Raw genomic sequence first — 22,997 nt, forward strand, 5'->3', positions numbered from 1 at the left:
CTAAACACGCTACCAGAAACATAATAAAAAAAAAAATACTCTCTGAATTCGTCATTTTCTGTAGTAATCTTCATTAATGATGACGAGAACCAACTATCATGAAAGAGAAATGTGTATCCTTACCACAAAGACACCTCATACCAAATTATTTATATCATCGGTAGATAAAGACTACATTTTTAAACTAACAGAAGGAATATATATTTTGTAAATGTCAGAGGTAAAATATAACCTACAATGTAATGTGATGGTGGCTATAGACAATGTTACTAATGCGAGAATCTTTTTAATAAAGAATATCTAGGTCACATTCCTGTCAAAAAAGACAATAAGATAGTAAAAAAACATCATGATTATTTTTATGATCATTTCTGCTTTATAAAGAACAAATATATGAAACAAAAAAGAGTTTTCACTTCTTCTATTCTGAGACTGGCAGTTGTTTCAAATGATGAAATGTAGTTTGTTTTTTGTTCATAACAGATGTACTTTATGAAATTACTAACGTCACAAAATTCTTCACTGTTTTCATGAAAAGTACAATCATAACTTATAAGATGAATTGTGATAAGGACCTAACCAAAAGATTATAAATTTGATTGATGAGGATAAAATTACTGATATAAACTGTTGAAATTAAACCGTTTCTTACTACATTATATTTGTTTTCATTTCATACTAATTTCCAGGCTCATCTTCTTTGTAAAATGTCTGTGTTGACATCTATTTAATGAGTCTACTAAGAACGACGGGTTTTATATGATACACAATTACATCTTTTGTCTACAGAAAAAGATGTTGTAACCAAATGTTTAAAGACGTTACATGACTTTGCATAATAAAAATGTTCCGATCTGATTTTATTATTGGCATGAAAAAATGGCAGCTAGAATGAGGGAAAGCTTACCATGTAGTGTCATTTTAGCTTTGTCTGTGATTCTTTCAATGGATTTCGGTGAGTAAAGAAGATTTTTTTTTACAATTTTAGCTTCCTTAACATTTGTCACGGGCATACACGGTGGTATTCTAGAAAAACTTATTTGGCCTCCACACTTCTTAACGGCCGCATGCAGGTTCTAAAAGATATTATAGATAAAGGCAACAGTAGTATACCGCTGTTCAAAACTCATAAATCCATGGACAAAAAACAAAATCGGGATAACAAACTAAAACCGAGGGAAACGCATTAAATATAAGAGGAGAACAACGACATAACACTAAAATGTAACACATATAGACAAAATCCCACGAGAATAACAAATATAACATATATATATAACATCAAAACCAAATACATGAATTTGGGATAGACAAGTACCGTGACACGTCTTATCGCAATGTGAATTTACACTCAAAAATAAGAGAAAACAAACGACACAACGTTATAATGTAATACACACAGAAACAAACTATAATATAACAATGACCATATTCCTGACTTGGTACAGGGCATTTTTAAAGGAAAAAATGGTGGGTTGAACCTGGTTTTGTGGCATGCTAAACCTCGCACTTTTATGGCCATGTGAAATATAACATCAAAATGACAACACAGGACTACAATATAAATAAATTGGAGAACACAATGGACAAAGAATCACACGAACAACAGCCAACAAAAGGCAACAAGTTCAAAATTTTAATACGCCAGAAGTGTATTTTGTCCACACAAGACCTATGTGTGACGCACAGATACAAAAGTTTGAAAGCCGAAACGAGTACAAAGTTGAACAGCATCGAGGACCAAAAGATCAAAAAGGTATAGACAAGCCTTTGATGCTAACCGAACAAACCAAGGACACGATCAGTGAAGTTCATCTGGTAACCTCGATAAAAATTATCAAATGTAGGTAAGACAAAATAGAGGATGTACTGTAATGAGAATTTGTAAGTTACCATACTGAAATTCTTACAACGATTAGCAGCCTTCGTCGTTTTCCAACATTCCTTGGGGAATAATTAGATCGATTTGCAGGTACCAGACTTCCTTGATTTTTGAAGAAAAAAATGTATATACATATGACAACATGTCTATATTGTATCTAGTGTACTGTTTAATTCAACTCTATGGAGCGGTCATTAGAAATAAATGTGCAATTGAAATGTCGTAATGAATAAAAAAAAACACAGTTGCAAGATCGAAAGATAACGTAAATAAATATGATTAATACCGCGCACGAATCTGAACAATGAAATCCGTTCTTAAGACCTCATATTATGAAAAAGTATTTGAATATGACAAATTATTAAAAACGTTATCATTTAATAACATAACTGAGCTATTGATCTCAAACTTCATTCTGTCCCTTATATTGAAATGGAAGGTTTAACAAAGGCTTACACGTATGAAAGTTTGTTAATACTATTTTCTGTGATTATTTTCCCAGATGAAGGTAACATTATTTTATAACTTTGTGTGGTTCTTCAATTACAGAGAGACAGACCTTCAAGCATATTTTGTTTGTAAATTTTTTTTTTCTATAGAAAAGAAACTCAAAATGAAAATAATTTTTAATAATAGAAATAGACTTAGTATAAGATGACAGGAAAATAAAACTCAAACAAACAAACAAACAACAAATACAGCTGAACTGCTTTTATATTTTTATGTGTGAGTGTGTTTGACAATATGTACATTTGTACCAGTACCTGTATCAAATTCGTGTCTTATTGCACTTTCATTTTGTAAATATCCTAATGTAAAAGAAACTGACCACTTTATCACCCCCTCTAAAATAAACTAAAAATACATGTAACAACCAATTAACAAAATATAAAATTTGCTCCCAGCACTAATGTTGAATTTTTCGTGAGTTTGACTTTGAAGTTTGAAGGTTATTGTTGTACTCTCCTTTGTTTTTCTTGTTTTTGCATAAGAAAAGTTCGCAGCCACAAATAGACAATAAGAATCACTACATCACTACGTATCGTACAAGGGAAGCATCGGCAACATTTCAGACTTAAAAAAAATCTTTGGTTCAGATTTTGTCGGCTGGCATTACTGAATGATAAGCGATTTATAATTGATTGTTATTTCCTTAATATTCAGTGGCAAAAAAAAATAATATTTCAATAACATTTACGAAAATAAAAAATTGAATTATTGACAATTTCCGTGAGAAGGTTTTAAAAAAGAATAGTTCGACCGAATGGATGGACGGACAATTTTGTCTGTCGCTATAAAATGAACAAAATGTTAATTAGCAGCGTATTTTGTATACAACCGAACCCATCAATTTTGTTGCATGTTTTTCGCATGAAAAGAGGTTGACACTCTTAAAAACGGCATTGGAATTTACGCATTCTCGACTGAACCTGGGTCCGTATTTATTCATCCCGCAATTTTAGATGGACGAGCCATCAGCATCGGTTTTACTACCAGACGCTAGAAGGAATTCAGGATACGAAATACGTATACCAAAGGGGTATATTTTAGCAGACTTTGGTATCTTACCATTATATTTTGCAAATTCACAGGAAAATCACGGAAAGTATGTTTTAACCTATGTTTCAAGCAACACCCATCCAAGTCTAATAAAAATAATGAAAAAGAACCTTGTCTGCAACTGCATTTAATATCCTCAATATTTGTTTTTTTCATTTTTTCTATCATTAATTTATTTTTTAATATGGAATGAAAATAAACGTTATATTTATCATGAAACAACAAAACTGATATCATCGTAATCCGAATCTCGTTGTTCTGTTTCATACTTTGTTTCGTTATTTGATTAACAAAGAGCAATCCATAAATTATCTTAGAATATATTTTTCGTAGGCACTTCCTTATAGCAGTAACAAAAATAACATATTGTTAAATTTTATAATTGAGACTTTAAACGGTCGTTAGCTGTAAATAATAAACAAAGCACATCCTCAATATAAGTTTTAATTGCTTAATAGTACCGTTTCCTCGTCTATTAAAGATCGCTGTAAAAGTTTCATTTTTTGACAATATGTTGGTCTCTAAGCAAAATGTATAGATTTAGTGTAAGATTTTAGTTTTCAAAAGACCAATATGTAGGATAAAGCAAAAATGTAATTATCATAGTTACGTATGGCTGCACTAAGTGAATACAGAAGACCAATGAACAAAAGACAAACACAGGAACAGATAAAACACCAAAACGACAAACAATAAGACAAATAACACTGAAAACTAAAAATAATTAAGAAACATGGATCGCGAAAAAAAGGGCTACGTACGAGGGAGAACAGAACTTGCTTCTTGTAAGACACTCGCCGAGAAAACATTTTGATATAAAGACAAGCTTTTGGTTTTGAAATTACCCAAAAGAGGCTTTTGCCTCATTGTAGTTACGACCCTTTAATTAAAGTGAGGTAAGTTTTATGAGACACGATACCTCAAGATAAATGAAACCCATATTTAGACATTTCAAGTATATTTAAATAATATTTATGCTTTTTTTATTTAATGGAGATTTGGAAAGCGGTTCCCGCAATTTCTTTTGAAAAAAGACGAATTTATCTTCATTTTATCATCCTGTCCCCAAAACAAAGAGTGAACACGCTGAAATGTCTAGCATGCTTTAATGACAATTGAGTTTATATTGCAAGTCTTAAAGATAAAGGTTTTAATTCAAGTATCATATAAACTTAAATTTTTTTAAAGATCCATGACAATTAGGTATAATTTTTTTTTATGTGTGAGAAATCCTGTCACAGTCACACAGACATGTACACCTATAATTGTTCCATTCTCCAAATATAGTTAACATATATCTCATAGTACTTGTAAAACAGACCAAAAACACAAAATTTAACATTGAACAATGAACCATGAAAATAAGGTCGGACTCGGTGAAATGAAACCTGCCAAATTGACATGTACCCAAGACAATCATTCAATACACCTGATTATATGACAACGTTGTAAAGAACCCATATACCAATTACAACTAATTATTACTCTTATAAAGCGGTCACAGAACCATGAAAATGAGGTCATGGGCAATAGACATATGCTAGACAGAAATTATTAACATAAAGTATATGGATACAAGGTATTAAGCATCTAGGTCTTCAACCTTCTGAAATATAAACCTTTATACAAATAGTTTTTACCGTCAGCCGCTGCTGTTGTCGGATAGTAATCCTTTTGTCTCGCATACTGCGACGACTACTTTGTTGTACAAGACCGACATGCTTAGCCAGCCATATTTGTAACGTAATACTTCACAAAATAACAGATCGCCAGTAAATGTCACTCTACCGGGCTCATTGTTCTTAAAAAAATGTCTTGCTACTAAAAGCCGCCAAGTTAACCGAGAATCAGCAAATACAATTGCTTTTCTTTTTATACCATAGTAATTGCAACAGGATTCGAACCCAAGACCTCTTAAACTTGAGGCAAGCATGCTTCAAACAAACCACAGTGGTAATTCATAAAGATGCCAAATAAACTTAACTCTTACAATTTATAAATTTCAGCACGTTTCAATTTAACCTATGTTGACTGACCGATTTACAATAACAATTCATTTTTATACACTATAAATATTTAATTCACTATATTTTCAACCGTGTTGTTTATTGAATATGTGTTAACCCCATTATACATTATATCAGACCTGGTATCTTTGATAATTCTAACATATGTTGAAATGATAACATATTTATTAATACATACATTTGATAAAAACATGCATTTAATGAAGTTTTTTGTTGATATTGTTCCTGACAAATGACATGCAAAATAAGAGTCGTTTCTGAATGTTATCTTTAAAGTTTACATGTTAAAAAGCTCAACTCCAAGTAAAAAAAACGGAAATATTTTTAAGTTATGATTAGAAAATGAATCATGATCATTGTTAAGCGAATAATCTGAACGTTAATACAAATTATGATTAATATCTTAACTTTTCTTCGACGTTCTTATATTGAAATATTTTTACAACATTGAACAAAACTAACTGCTTTCAAAAATATTATCTAAAAATAAATATACGATTGAAGATAATGTGTTAAACCAACTCATTCGTTTCATCCCCGAGGGTATCACCAGCCCAGTGGTCAGCACTTCGATGTTGACATGAATAACAATTAGTTTAGACGTACATGTATTTATTTTGTAGTTAATTGGGAAACAAGTTATTACAAATTTCCACTTTACAGTTGCGAGTATTAGAAATAGTTGCGACAAAACAAAACACCACTTTGGAAATCTACTTTTAGAAATGTGCAGAAATAACGATCTGTTTATTTTAAACGGAAGAGTTGATGGCGATAAAGAAGGTTTATTTACTTGTCGCCAGTAGAGTGTGGTTGACTATTTTATTTGTACATATGATATAATTTGTTATAATGTGTTGTAAATATGTCTGTTCTTGATTTTTTGTGCTCTTTTTTCCGATGTTCATTCGCCTCTGAACTGTAAGCTAGTCTTCAATTCGATTGATAACATCGTCGAGTGCGATGACATTTTAATTAACGATTTGGCATGTCATGAAAAAAAGGCTTAAAAAAATGGGATTGTGAAAAAGAAGCCGAAATTTTGAGAAATAGAAATAAAATCGATCAATTAAATAATGATTTAACTATGTTGAAAACCAGTATACTGGCTCAAGAAAATATTAACAAAATAGTTGAATCTGTAAATGGTTTAATGCTGGATTCAGCCGAAAAGGTGTTTGGGTCTTTTACTTATAAACGACATGAAAAGAAATGTCGAAAAAAAGTTATTAAACCTTGGTTTGACCAAATATGTTAGGAAAAAAGGCTGTGCTTCCGAATATCAAAAAGAAGATATAAATACAATAAAACAAGTTTAAAAAGGTAGGAGATGAAGAATACAGAACGTGAATATAAGAGGCAAATGAAGATTTCTATTAATAAGCATAAAAAAGTCATGAGAAAAAAGATGAATGTTTTAAAAAATAGTAATTCTAAAGAATTTTGGAAGATATTGAACTCGTATAAAGAAAAAAAAAAGAAAAATATTCCTGTTGAATATATACTTTTTGAATTTTTCAAAAATTTAAATACGTCAGATCCTGACGCTGGCGAAGAAGTTATTATAGATGAAAATAACGAACTTAATTCACTATTAAAACAGTCCTATTACGGAAAATGAAATTTTTTAATGCATCAAAAATCTTAAGAATGGCAAAGCTTGTGGCGATGACTTCGTCATTAATATATATTAAGAGCACCACTCAGATGTTCATGCCAATCTATGTAAAACTGCTCAATATTGTATTTGATACTGGAAAAGTGCCTGAACTTTGGCTTGTTGGTAATGTTATACCTTTTTATAAAAACAAAGGTGACCAGTCAGATCCACAAAACTGCAGACCAATAACTATATTAAGCTGTATGGGTACACTTTTTACGTCAATTTTACATTTTTTTTAAGACTGAGTAACTTTTTAGAAGATTATTTGTTGTTAAATGAAAACCAGTTTGGTTTCAGAAAGGGCCATTCTACTATAGACAGTATATTCACTCTGCATATTTTATTTGAATTACTGAGACAAAAAAAGAAAAATACTTTTTTGTGCTTTTATTGATTTTGCTAAAGCTTTCGATACAGTTTGGAGATCTGGTCTTTGGTCAAAACTCATTGTACATACAGTAAATGGGAGGATGTATAATAACACTATATTTAATATGTATAAAAATGTGAAATCACGATTTTTTAGTGATGGGGAATATTCAGACTACTTTCCATGTAATGTAGGTGTAAGAAGAGGAGAAAATTTATCTCCCATACTTTTTTCTATTTATTTAAATGATTTAGATTTAGCTTTTTTCAGAACAAAAAAAGAAATGGTTTGAAATCTTTATCAGATCAAATAGAGAACGAACTAAGTATCACGAAGTTTCTATTTAAGTAAAACTGTTTGTTGTATTGTACGCAGACGACACTGTACTTATGTCAGAAACACAAGCAGATCTACAAAACAATAAGACGCTTTAAAAGAATATTGTGATACATGGAAATTAAAATTCAATGTCCCTAAAAGCAAACTAGTATTTTTTTCTAAAGGTAGACCACTACAAAATGTTAGTTTTAAATATGCTGATATTGAGTTAGATATTGTCGAAGAATTTACATATCTTGGTGTATCATTTTCTAGAACAGGAAGTTTCACAAAAGCAAAAAAGGAACAGGCTGATAAAGCAACAAGAGCTATGTACGATATTCTAAAAAAGGGGGGATTACATAATTTGAATATTTAATGTCAACTAGAATTATTTGACAAAGTAGTTAAGCCTATATTATTATACGGGTGTGAAGTCTGGGGAATGGGTAACACCTCTGTTATAGAACGTGTTCATCTAAAATTTTGTAAATTACTGCTTAATCTTAAAAAAATCAACGCCTGATTATATGATATATGGGGAACTTGGCCGATTCCCACTGGATATTTTTATTAAATTACGTACTGTTAATTATTGGGAAAAGCTTGTAACTGGGGAAAATAAGAAACTTCCTGTTATTCTATACAATCTTGTTACTGATAGTTATAATGGAGATATAGCTTGGTGTAAGAATGTAAAATCTGTGCTTGATAATTGTGGACTATCAAATATATGGAACTCTAAATATTTTATAAGTAAAAACTGGTTGTATGATACTGTTAAATTAAGATTAACTGACCAATTCAGACAGACATGGTATGCTACTGTACAGAATTCTCCAAAAGCTCTAAATTATAAATTATTCAAAAATAATATAAATTTCGAAACCTACTTTGATATTTTAGATGACAAAAATATTGGGTATTTTTGTAGATTTAGAGCGTTGAACACAAAAATTCCTATCGAAAATTCGTATTTGTACTTTGTGCAATTCCGGTGACATTGGCGACGAGTTCCATTATATTTTAGAATGCTCGGCAATAGACAACTGCTACTATAGCATCATTTTATAAACAGACAAAATATTTTAAAATTTCAAGGTCTAATGAATAGTAGCAACCCGTCTGAACTAAACAACCTGTTCAAGTTTATAATAATTATTATTAAATGCCTAGAATCTCCTCGGTAATCACTTTATGTCTCTATTTTACAATTGTGTTTAAAATTTATACTATGTTAATTTATTTGTATATGTCTCTGTACCATTGTACTTTGGTTTATGAGAATAAAGATATATATATATAATTATACGCGAGTGCTGCCTTGTAGCGGCTTAAGCATGCTCTTTTTCGATATCTACAAGGGTGTCTTACTCGCAAGAGATATTGATCTCTCTCGACACGGGTCAGCCTTTTATCATCCCCTTCCGACAGACTATCATCGTTTCTCCAGACCATACTCGCAAATGGTGTCAAAAGAGAGCCGAATATTTAACCTCTGAAATTCTCCCCGGAACGAGGAACGAACCAATAACATTTGTGTTAGTAGTCCGATGCGCTAACCACTACTGAATATCAATTATGTGGTCATTTTATATATATAAGTTTATATATACATGTACCAGGTTTAATCCACCATTTTCTACATTTAAAAATGCCTGTACCAAGTCAGAAATATGACAGTTGTTGTCCATTCGTTTTTGATGTGTTTTGTCATTTGATTTTGCCATGTGATTAGGGACATTCCGATTTGATTTGCCTCTGAGTTCAATATTTTGTGATTTTACTTTTTCCTGTTTTCAAACGTATGAATTTTTTGAAATACCGTAATGTTTTTTATTTTTTTATCCCAGACATAAATTACATTGACCGTAATTTGAACAACTTTTGGGGAATTTGGGGTTTTCAATGCTCTTCAACTTCATAGTATCGAATTCATAACAGTGTGGCTATGGACATTGATTGGCGCACTTTAATATCCCATTGACTGGGACAGATTAGGTGAACGATCGTCTATAACGCCCATTGCTCACGACGTCCTTAATATAAACATTTAAACCGTGGGGTCACCAAAGGTTCTCAACGCCTATATAAAATAATTCGACATACTAATCAGGAATTTGTGTTTTGATTTATTTTGATTAATTAAACGTCCTTTACTTGTGTTTTTGTTATGTTTCGACAATCAATTTTCATAATAAGATATCGCAAAGCCATGTTCTTTCAGAAAAAAGAATGACTTACTGAATACATGTATTGATTGATTATCTTTTTCGGATTTAACAATTGCGATTGTCGAGTCATGTAATCTTTTAACTTTTATCTGGTCTAATTTTATTTTAGAACGAATGCATAATCCACTTTCAAAAGTTGTGCAAATACGAACCATAAAGACAAAATATACTTCTGCCCTGTCTTTTTTTTACTTGAAAGTTATTGGATAGTAAGAAAGCTATTTGGATTAAACCTTGTGAAATTTGCATGCATTTACGTTATTGTATTGGCAAAATGTATCATTTGGTGTATATAGGAAACTTAAACCGTTCTGCTATACTGCTACTATACTTGTGAAAAACACTTGGCAACAGAAACGCATTCATCTTATCTATATAAAAAAATCGACCCAATTTACATAGAAATGGACGTCTTCGTGCATTTGTGATCGCAAATAAAATATGTTCCGGACCTTATGAGTATTTGGACCATACGTGTATGGTTGGACCATATTAGTATACCCTTATGGTCATGATATATGCGTATGGTCCAAATACTCATATGGTCAGGAACACATACATGATATTCTGTGCGTTGTCGGTCGTCTATTAATTTTTTTCTTTTGTTGATGGATTTGACGTCTTTATGTGAGTGATTATTTGTTCATGACTTAAAACACACTTGCAAATAATTTAAAAACAAGACTTGATTTATAAAAATGTCCAAACAAACCATGATTTTTTTTTAAACATACATCACATCCATTGCAAAAGGCTAAAATTCGCCAGGTCTTTAATTTCAACTAAGTGAGTTGACTAAATTAATGTTGCGGACCATTTTCCAATTTCCATGCGGTATCCCTATTGTTTTTCTCGCTCATCTTTTATGTTGTTTTTTTTTTCATCCCAAGACCTCTTGGAGCTTTCATTCTATAAAGTGTGTATTTTGCTAATGGTCGAAGGCCATACGGGGACCTATAGCTTGATAACGCCTGTTGGTCCCTGGAAAGAATGTGTCTGATTGTCTATCACACTTCATATTCTTATTTTAACATGCAGTTATATCTATGATAAGAATGAAAATTGAATTGTCATTGAGACAAAAACCCAACCAAAGAGCAAAAAAAAAGAAAAAAAAAGCCCAAGGCAACATGTAGATCTTTCGTATCAAGGGAATTGCTATAAATATATTTATTTCAGGTTAATAGTATTAGGCCATACTCAAGTCTTCTTTCTTCTTATCGTTCGCCTTTACACTTGAATACCAGTCTCCTCAACAAATCTGGTGGTCTTCTGTAGGGAAACCACTGGTCCGTATAGCTTCTCTTCGAGTGATGTTACTGAGTGCCATATCTTATCTCTCAATGCCTGATGGAGATTGCATGACTGTAGAAGGTGTGCTGTATCCTGCTCTGCTTCTCCACAAGGACACATAGGAGATGGAACAACTTTCATGACTTTGTGTAGATGTAGGTTGAGTCTGTTGTGTCCTGTCCTCAGTCTAAAGATGGTGGTTTGTTCAGATCTTGTTAGCTGGTGGTAACTATCTTGTTGCTGTGGAGTGTTGAACAGAGATTTTATGATAGTCTTCATCTCTGAAAAGCAGACTGGATTTTCTTCCTGTTGTTGTTCAGCACCATACTTTGCCAATCTGTCGGCTTGTTCATTACCCCAAACTCCGCAGTGTGAAGGGATCCACTGAATAACTGTTGTCAGACTTTTGATGTTGTATAAAGCTTGTTGGAGTTGAGGCAGCTTGTCGTTCTTCAAAGCTTGTAGAACAGAGAGGGCATCAGTCAGGAATACTACTTGAGATGTATCATCGATTTTGTTTAAGATGGAATGTGCAGCATGAGTAATGGCTTCTTCTTCAGCTTTGTAGTTTGAACAATGTAGGCCTGTTGGTATTGCCTCTGATTGTTGATCTCCATTGGGGTACTTAATGTATATACCAGCCCCTCCATTTGTTGTGGCATTTGTGGCTGACCCATCTGTATATACTCTTACCCAAGTTTCTGAAGGATACTGTTCTTCAAGCATACTCATTGTAAGTATTTTCTTTACATTACTAGTCTGTTCATCTCTGGTGGTAATGAGCGGAACTGAGGTCTGGATGGTGACATTTCCAAGTTTTTCTTCACAAGGGGTATTATTCATTGTGAAAACTATGGGTTCTATATATTTTGGTAGGGCTTCCTGGTGTTTTCTTTGCAATGCTCTTGTCTCTAATGTAAAGCTGGATCTTTTCAGTCTGCCTGATGAGAGTTGTTTTAGTCTGGTATTCATTGGGTGGTCTTGTGAACACTGGTATTTGGTGGCCTGTATCATGGCTTTGCACTCCCTTCTCTTTCCTAATGGGGGTATGTTTGTTATATCCTCCATACTTTTTATTGGCGTTGATTTCATAGCACCTGTGATGATACGTAGTGCCTGATTCTGAACTTTGTCTAAAGTCTGATGGTGAGACTTGGCTGCAGTCATCCAAGCGCTAGATCCGTATTCAAGGTGTGGTCGTACATTTCCTTGGTAGACAGATTTCAAGATTTTTTCATTTGCACCCCATTTTGTTCCTGCAAGTTTCCTCATGATGTTCAATTTTCTCCTAGCTTTAGCTTCAGCTGATGTTATATGTTGCTTCCAGGTCATTCTTTTGTCAAAAGTTACCCCAAGGTATGTTTGTTGGTCTTCCATTTTAAGTGGGGTATCATCCAAAGTCAGTTTGACAGATTGTGTTTTTGGAGAGAGTGTGAAGAGTGTTCCTGTTGTTTTTTCTCTGTTGATGGTAACACACCACTGCTTTGCCCATGTGACTATAATATCTCAAGCTGTTTGTATTCTATATTTAGCTGTAGATGCATACTCTTCTGAGCACCAGAGAACAAGATCGTCTGCATAAAGTGCTGATTGTACCCCTTTTGGTAGCTCTGGTACTAGGTCGTTCATAAAGAGTATGAATAGAGTTGGTGGTAATACTCCTCCTTGTGGGACCCCTTGTTTTAAGAGTACTTTCTGTCCACATTGCCCATCTACCAGCACTCTTGCTCTTCTATTATACAAGTAAGATTTGGTCCATTTGTACATTCTTCCACTGATGCCATATCTAAGCATTTTTGCAAGGAGTCCATCTTTCCATACCTTATCAAATGCTCTTTGAAGAACTACAAAGACAGCCAACGTTACTTTTTTGGATTGGAAGCCATCTTCTACCACCTGGGATAGATGTGTAGTCTGGTCTTCTGTGCTTTTGTATTGTCTAAAACCAGCTTGTTCATTTCCAATGATGTTCTCTGATTCTAAGTACATGTGCATGCGCTTGTTTATTATGCGCTCCAACAATTTGCAACAGCTGCTTGTTAGGCTTATAGGACGGTAACTTGAGGCTTTTGACTTGTTCTTTCCTTTCTTTAGTATTGGCATCATTATTGCGTCCTTCCAGCATTGTGGGACTTGCCCTTGTCTCCAGCTAAGATTGAATATGTCCAGCAAAGTATTTAGTGATGAGTTCCCTAGGTGTTGTAGCATCTCATTTGTGATGTTATCTGGACCTGGAGACTTTTTCTTCTTAAGCTTTCTTATAGATTGTTTCATCTCAGACATTGTGATGTCAGTCTGCATGATATCATGTGCTGGTGTTTCCTTTCTTTCTCTAATTTCGGTTCTTATCTCTTTTTTATGTGAGGTTGGGATGTTAGTATTGCTTACTTCTTCATAACCTTTTGCAAATGTATTTGCAGCAGCTTTTCCTGTGATTGTTTTTCCTTCATCTTCTAGTGTTATCTTTTGGCCTTTACTTCCCTCATCATTTAGAGCTTTTGTCAAGTTCCACAGTTTTGTTGTATCCTTCTCCATGTTCAGAGATGATGTTTTTTCTCTCCATCCTCTTCTCTGGCATTCAAGTTTTGTTTTGAGGTGTTTTGCCTTGCTTTGTTGAAGTTTGATGTTATTCTCCTGGCTGGGGTTTGATTCAGCCTCTTCTCTTGCTCTTGTGAGTGCATCATGTGTTTCTTGAATTTGATTGGACCAGTATGGCTTGTAGTCCTTTCTCACACCCCTTGGTATACTTTCTTTTGCCGCTCTTACTATGCTTGTATTGAAAATCTTGACAACATTGTTGATGTTCTTTCCTTCAATAACTATGTCCTTTGTAAGTTCATTTGCTCTTGTTTCAAATTTTCCCCAGTTTGCCTTCTTGTAATTCCATCTTGGTAATTGAGCATCAATAGTAGTTTTTGTTCCTCTGATGGATAGTATGACTGGGCGATGGTCACTGCCCCCTAGCTGGTCACATACCTTTCTACTGATATTCTGGTGTATATCGTCAGTACAGAAAGCTAGGTCTGGTGTAGTTGTTGTGTGCCAGCGGCGAGAATAGAAGGTTGGTGTATCAGTTGGATCATTGACAAGGATAAGATGGTGTTCATCTTGCCAATCTTCTATGGTTTCTCCTCTTTTGTCTATTGTGGTGTATCCCCAGCTATGAGATTAGCTGTTAAAATCTCCTACCATGAGAAAGTTACTGTCTGATGTCTGTATGGTATCTAGGGAGAGTTTTTTTTATCATTTGGACAATAGAAGTTGACAATGTTGTAAGAGCTTTGCCCGATGGTGACTTTGCTTTCAAGATATTCTGCTTCCTCCATATATGTTTTAATCTCCCTGGCATTTATGTTGTTTCTTACTAGGGTCATAACACCTCCTTTCTTTCTTTCATTTCTGTCACTCCTGAAAACTTGGTATCCTCTGACTTTAAAAGGTTTTCCTTCTTGCAAGTGTGTTTCCTGAATACAGCAGATGTTAATGTTATTTTCATGTAGAAAATGCTGCAGTTCATCTCTTTTGTTGGATGCCCCTTCTGCATTCCAGTGCATGATGTTAATGACTGGTTGTTCTTTCAACTTTGGCTTGGTGTTTTTCCGGCCAGTAGCTCTTCTTGTTCGTCCCCTGACTCCACAGGACGAAACAAAGGTACCTCCAGTAGCATTTGATGGGTTCCTTCGAGACAGGGAACCCGGCACTGCACCTGCCTGGTGGGTCCTCACAGGGCGAGCACCATATCGATTGGTTGTGATTTCAAGTGTCATTATGGCTGTTTGTGCGTGGTATTGTGGTCTGTTAAGAGTGCGCTATATAGCCCAACACCGCCGTCTTCAGCACTCTAGGTTTTCTGTAGGGGTTACCTCACCCTTAACTTCTGAACAAGTGATCTGATCCTGGAAGTACAGGAAGGATGTTGCAGATTCCTAAATCTGGATTTTCCTCGAGGTTGTCTCCTGAAGCCTTTCCCTGGCATACGGGTATGGCCGCAAGGCAGCGGAGGTTTTGAGTCAGAGTTTTCCTTCTCCTAGATGGGCTACCCTCCAAGGTTGACGAACCCCATCTGCCCGAGGCTATCTGGTTTTGAGGCGCCAGTGGCTCGCCTTCGCCCCTTCTCCAGTCAGTTGAAACAGTTCCACCAGGTTTACAGATAATAAATTACTCGTGAAGGTTGGAGTTGGACTTTGGTTGTCAGAGGCTGTATTAGACGCATGCCGAAAGGAGCATTTTCATGGAATTGAGAGCCTATTTCTCAACTCCACCCCTTGGCTTAACAACTTTTTGGAACCATACTCAAGTTATAAAATAGATCTTGTCGTCAACTTTTGCAACCAGCTTCTAGTTTCTATAATGCACTGTTCATCTTTTTTGGGCTTCGACTTTTCCATTGGACAAACAATTTTGTTTTCGACTGTTTTAAAAAGATGCATTTTTTTACAAAATCATACAAGTAAGGAGTCTCTGGCCTTTGGTAGTGTTGTATGTTAATTAATGTTTGTTTATTTATTTGTTTAGGAAATAAGTATGACGTACATTTTCACTGAACTAGGACACTTTTTATAATAGTTTTTCGATATCGCTCGGGCAAAAATAATCACGAATATAATGCCTACCCATGCATTGAAAAAAAAAACGGGTATAAACTACACAGTGCAGCTTCCAACAAGAATACAAGATTTATTGATTTTCAAAATGCGACCAAAATTAAAAATAATTGTTATGATTTACACACCGTTACTTTTTCCAATATAAATATTCGAACTATTTTGTTTGTTGTTTCCTTTATAAATTTACATCATTTTTAAAAAGACCTCGCGTCTTCGATATTTAGAAGACTATAAAAGCGATGTTCATTATCTTTCTTCTGCTGTAAGTTTAATTTAGTTATTTTGTGTCATAATTGCCATCTCGTATGTTTTAAATTTGAATAAAGAAGATTCAGGTTGTCTTATACGTCAATGATACACACAAAAAAACACGATAACAAATAAAATAAGGTGCAACATTCATTCTCCATGAAAAGAATACATCACATGGATGTAATTTTTGGAAGAAATATACCAATTTCGTGAGAAGTTGTGTGTTGGACTTGAAGAGCCATGGCAAACTGACAAAAATCTGAATGAAAGAATCGATTTATGGTATATATAAAAAAAAACAAAGCCCACATGGTTAGCATTGAATAAATACAAGGCCACTCTTAAATGATCACAACGTAGAAGTTTTTGTTCTCTTAATCAATTATAAGATATTTTCTGAAATAACGCGGGTCCCTATTAACTTAAAAGTTTTTTTGGTTTTTTTTTACCATGAATAAACTTTTTTTTTTATTATTATTTATTGATATCAGCTCTGGACATTAATATTCTTAAAAGTGAAACTGTTGTAAGTGATGGTATAACAATTATTTAAAATAAATTCCTTAAATGATTTGTGAAAAGAAAGTTTCATTTTATGTATCAAAACTTGTAACAAATGATTATTTAAATCCCCACTTGAAGGCCTCCGATAGACTGAGTGAGCATAAAATCATCGCCCACGACAAACAAGTTAAAGGTAAACTTTTCAGTACAATACTAATAAACGTTTTACTGTCGACCACACTGTTATGAATTTCGTTCTAATTCTTTTGCTTTATAAATATTTTGATCTGAGGGTCAATGATGAGTCTTGTGTAGATGACACGCGCGTCTGTGAACTATTTCAACTGTTATGCCATTTCCAAAAAATAAATAAAAAAAATACATCAGTCCACCAAGTTAAAAAAATATAAATTGTACTGACTGTTCTATCAAAACAAATAAATTTCTTAACGACTTTTTCATAATGTGCAATTGTTTTAAGAAATAACAATAGTTATATCCCAAAGATGTTGATAAATCGATTTACAAATAAAAACTTATTTGATAAATATTCAAATTTGGAAATATTTGATGAACTATAATTTGAACGGTTTTGTTATTTGAAAGTGTGTTAATCTATTCATAAATTTAGTAGGTGGATATTGAGATATTTTAGTTAGTTTTATGAGATTAAGATTTAATAAAGTATATCTTTATACTGTACCTAACAACTGACATGCAATTATGAATGTCTTCTACTAGTACATGTTACACAGGTGACATGTTATGTTTACATTTTCATGTAACAAATTTTGATTTCATAAAATTAATCTTTATTTTATTATATGTCATTGTGCATGTTAAATATTAAAATTTCATAATGGCAAACTTACATTATTTTCTACGGGTTCATTGGCACGAATTTATAATGTTCATTATTGATTCCCATTATTCGTGAAATAGTTGGTAATTTTTTTCTATATGTTTTAAACGACCATTATTCACACATACGCCATCGGTGGAGAACCGAAGTCAGCTGATTCATAAACTATTTTAAACTGATTCATAAACTATTTTATCACAATGTGTTAATTATGAAAACTTCTTTCCATTCGTCTTGCGTGAAGGAATCTAAAAAAACTGAAATAAGATAAATCTGTTTATAATTCCCCTTTTTTGCGTCTAATTCCGAAATGGTTTGAGCCATACCCCCCTCCCCCCCGCCCCAAATCAATCCCAAACCTTCCTTTAGTGGTTACAAACCTTGTGTTAAAGCGATATTGATTTCTTTATACTTATACTTAAGTTATTATAGTTATTCAGAAAACATCTGTCTTCGGACGAAGCTGACAACGACGACAACATGATAGCAATATACCATATTTTTTTTAAATTTTGGCGTTCGTATAAAAACTTGTAACACAAAATGTCATCCATGATCAGAATCATCTCTGCATATACCCATAAGGCAGCTTTAGGAAAACAAATGTTTTGTTTCTTTCACAGAAACCGGTTTAATATTCTATTTGTATCCCATGCGCTCACAAACCAAATATAATATACATAATATGCCAATTAAACTGTAAGGTCAAACCTTTTTTCAGGATAAATTACATTAAGTACCAGTACCATAATTTGGCAAACCAAAGATATAAAACATTTGCGAGCCTAAAAAACCAAAATGGTTGCGACAAAGCACAGCCAAACCCATGTAACTTTACCTTCGGAACACGCAACTCCTTTTTCTGTATGCTGGAAATTAATAAATGCATGAAGTTTTCTTTTGTTGTAGTATTTTACATTTCACATGATAGGTTTTTTAAGCAACGTTGAACAATGCAGTAATTCATCCAAATAATAAGACTGCACGCTTTGTAATTCTTGAAACAGACCATGTAACTTTAGTTTTTGTACCATGTTTTGTTCTGCTGTTATTTGCATATAATTCAAATGTTTATAAGGATTCATGAAAACAGATCGCGTCAAAATCAATATCACGAGAGGAAAAATAATTGCGTTTCAGAACAGAATTATTGTTTCATGATACAGTAAAATATTTATTAATCAGTCACTTTCTCAATCAGAGAAAACTGACATTATAAGAGGGATGGACTCTAACTTGGGATTTAAAATGCAATGGTTTTACTACAACTAAGCAAGAAGACTTAGAATGACGCGACTAGACAGTGTTTTGCTTACTATTAGAGACTTTCTTTAAAGCAGGTTTCATTGTATACATATTGGTCAAATCAAGTTTAACACCATAATTAGGTCTTTCCACTTTTCGTGGAAAGACCTTTTGTTTTTCTTCTGATTATTTTTTTTTTCTTCTGCCGTCTGAGATGCTTTTTTATCTTACAACATATCGAATGGATTTTTTTGCCAATGATGTTGTACAGTAATGAGGGTTTCAAAACTACCCTGTGTGACCGAACACTTAATATTCTTATAGGAGTTATCTCCCCGCATCCCCGTTTTGTTGTTATCGCTATATCTCTAAAACCGTAAAAGATTTTAGCAAACTGTTTTCATCAAATTGTTCGTCTACTCTTGAGAATGATGTGGTTTATTTTGACTAGAGTGATCGGAAGACATCTTATGGGAGTTATTTCCCTTTGAAAATTTAAGATAGACGATTTGTTGGATAAATTCATACGTTATAAGTCGTAGAGGCCTACAGTCTTTCGATATGAAGTCCTTGGTCCATTTGAAGGAAATTTAGGTCAAGGTCAAAGGTCAAGGTCATGTTATAAATTTTGAATTTTGCTTGTTATCGTTATTCCACAGAAACTGTGACAGTAAATGATATGATGTGTTTGCCAAATAACTGTTTACAATAAGGCGCAACTTCAACCTATTTCAGTCAAAGTGTTTTGGTTAACCCTTATAGGAGTTTTCTCCCCTTATGTATTTCAAATCAGTATTTCTCCTCAACCATACAAGTGATTGACCTCCAGTCTTCCATTTTGAGTTCAGTGACCTATGACCTTGAAATTGAGATCAAGGTCGAAAGTCATGTTATAAATTTTGAATTTTGCTTGTTATCGTTATTCAAAAGAAACTGTTACATGTACAGTTAATGATATGATTTGTTTGCCAAATTACTGTTTACAAAAAGGCGCCACTTCAACCTATTTCAGTCGAAGTGTTTTGGTTAACCCTTATAGGAGTTTTCTCCCCTTATGTATTTGAAAACAGTATTTCTCCTCAACCATACAAATGATTGACCTGGGGTCTTTTGATTTGAGATCACTGACCTATGACCATAAAATTGAGGTCAAGGTCAAAGGTCAATTTGACGTTCTAGATTTTGACCTTTGCTCAAAATTATGTTCTGTTCATAATAAAACAATTAAGTCTTCTGCATATACCTTTTAATCTTTTTTTTTTATATCAATTTGAAGAACTAAATTACATCAACAAGGAGTGACATTTTCTAACATCGCTTTTTTTAAATTTCATTCTTATTATCGAGGTGGAAAGACCTTCAATTGTTCTCTGAAGAATTGGTTTATAATATATCATTGATATGATTAAGATCATTAATTAAGTATAACTGTATATGTCTTAAGAATTGACTGTTTTAAAAATCAGTATTGTATTTCAGTTGTTTCTTGGGGCACAAAGTTACAAACAACAAACCATATCAGCGGATGGATACCAATGCGCTCTCAAGACAACAATCTGTCATACCACGTATGGAAACATAATCTTAACGATTTACCTGTTAGAGTAGACGTACAAGTTAAACCTCAAACAGGGTCAGACACGGATTATGTTTTCCCTGGAATAGCTGCGGCACAGCGAGATGACTCCATGACCCTTCCTTATGGTGGTATTGTTTATAAGTACAATAAAAACTCCGTGATGCTGTACGCTCCAAACAAACATTCAGGGAAACCATCAGGACATGCAATATACACAGGTAAATAAAAGAACGAATAACAACACTGTTACAATCAATATTCTTCAAATTTAACAAAAAGGTAAATGTGTTTTATACAGTTAGTTATCCTGGAATGACTAAGCTTTACTGTAAAGCACGTGTACAGCGACTTTCTATAAAAAGAATGAATGATTGTATATATACAAATCTTTATACATGTACAACTATTAAATTTACTTGCTCTAATTTTACGACTGCTTTTCGGCATGATACAATCTGTACTGTGACACCTGTTGTGAAGAAATACTGCAATCGTACATCGGAAGTACGAATATAAGCGACGCGTCGAAAGAAAAAAACGAACGCAGGAGAAAGATAGCATTTTTCAGTTTGTATAATGTATGCTACACTAAATAATGGCATGACTTAAACTTTTGAAGTTATGTTTTCTCATAGTTGAAGATATTTCCAATAGTACAACGTTCGACAAGGAAAAGAAACCGAGACATTTACTTTAGAGATCCACATGAATTTATCGCTTTGACAATGGAACTTATATTAGCGATAAACGTCCTTAATGCATTGTTTGGTCAATAGACAATAATGTAACCGTTTGGAGGTTGTTACGTTGTGTCCATGGATCGTAACTTTAACTGTCTAGAAGTCATTGCATTGTCCTTGTCCAGTCCATGATACTTAATTAACGATAACCACACACAAGTCATTGCATTGTTCCTGGAACTTAATGACGACGGCCTAGAATTCATTGCATTGTCAATAGAACTTAACGACCCACCCGTAAATCATTACATTATCCATTGATTGAATTGATAACCGCTTGGAAGTCATTGCACTGTCCATGGAACTTAACGATAACCGCCCGTAAATCATTGCGTTATCCATGGATCGAATCGATGACCATCTCGAAGTCATTGCGTTGTCCATGGATCTCAACGATAAGTCTTTGCATTGTTCATTAACATTACCGATAACTACCCAGATGTCTTTGCATTGTCCACTGAACTTAACGGTTATTGTCTGAAAGTCGTTGCATTGTCCATGGGCATAACCGATAACCGTCCAATGCGGTGTCGATCAACAATAAAGATAAATAAAGGAAATAGCAGTATACCGCTGCCAAATAGTCAATAATAAATTGATTAAGCGAAAACAAGTCGAGGTCACATCCGAATCCGAGGGAACACATTAACTTTAAGAGGGAAATCAACGAAACAACAGAAACACTTAACTACAACAAAAATATGCAACAGTAGTTTATCGTTCTTCAAATCTCATAAATCGATTGAGAGAAAAACAAATCCGGGTTACAAACTAAAACCGAGGGAATCACATCAACTTTAAGAGGAAACACTGAAGGACAACACAAAACAAACGACAATGCAACATACATGAAACGAACTATAATAATTATATAACAACTGCCAAAATTCTGGCTTGGTACATGACATTTTAAGAAAAAATGTGGGGTTACATCTGGTTTTATGGCTAGCCAGACCTCCGTGTTTTATGTCAATGTTAAAAATAAAATGACAACCTTGCTTGGAAGGAATACAACTACAAATAAACGCAAGAACACAGTACAAATGACCGTCTAGAAGTCATGACGTTGTCAATTGATAGTGCGATAATCGTCTAGAAGACCTTGCACTGTTCATGAAACTGAACCATAACCACCCGGAAGTCTTTTGTGTTGTCCATAAAATTTAACAATAATAGTTTTGGGAGTCTTTGTGTTGTCCAATGAACCTAACGATAACCCTTCGGAAGTCCTTGCGTTATCCGTGGAACTTAACAAGAACCGCTAGAAAACATAATACATTGACTATAACGATAACCGTTCGGAGTCTTAACCGGAGAATTGTTAATGACACTGATCGCTAATAAAAACAACCAATACAAGATCGACGTGAACATGTAAAAACAAAAGATGACTCAATTATTTCTTTATATTGTATCGGTTTTTTAACCCTACTATTTTGATGTACTAGGATTGTAAAATAAAATGACGTTTCAAATAAAACATTTAGCTCTGAGCTTTCTTGTAGATAATTTCAAAATATGCATTCAATATCTATCCATACCTTTTTCAACACATTTATTTCTATTGTAAATTTATATAATGTTCCACATATTTTGTGTTGAAATAATATTCGTTGTCTTCACTATTTAACTGTGCATAAAACCTTAAGTTCTGAGCTTTCTTGATGCAAGTATTATGTGGAGCGGTATTCATCACAAAATATGTTAAACATGATATACATTTCCAATAGAAAGAAATGTGTTGAAATATGACTTGAATGCATATTTTGAAATTACCTACAACAAGAAAGCACCGAGATATAAGATAGTTGTATCATTGGCACTCATACCACATCTTCTTATATCTGTAAGAAAAAGCAAA

General features: G+C 33.6%; 1 protein-coding gene across 1 annotated transcript in view; it reads left to right on the top strand.

Moving 5' to 3' along the window:
* LOC139488863 (uncharacterized) overlaps positions 1 to 22,997 on the top strand; it is a 190,399-nt gene that overhangs the window by 159,027 nt on the left and 8,375 nt on the right. Inside the window, exon 3 of the mRNA XM_071274816.1 lies at positions 20,297 to 20,614. Coding sequence (XP_071130917.1) covers positions 20,297 to 20,614 — 318 coding nt within the window. The remainder of the gene's footprint in view (positions 1 to 20,296; positions 20,615 to 22,997) is intronic.

Source organism: Mytilus edulis, chromosome 9 (assembly GCF_963676685.1).
Source record: "Mytilus edulis chromosome 9, xbMytEdul2.2, whole genome shotgun sequence".
Taxonomy (NCBI): domain Eukaryota; kingdom Metazoa; phylum Mollusca; class Bivalvia; order Mytilida; family Mytilidae; genus Mytilus; species Mytilus edulis.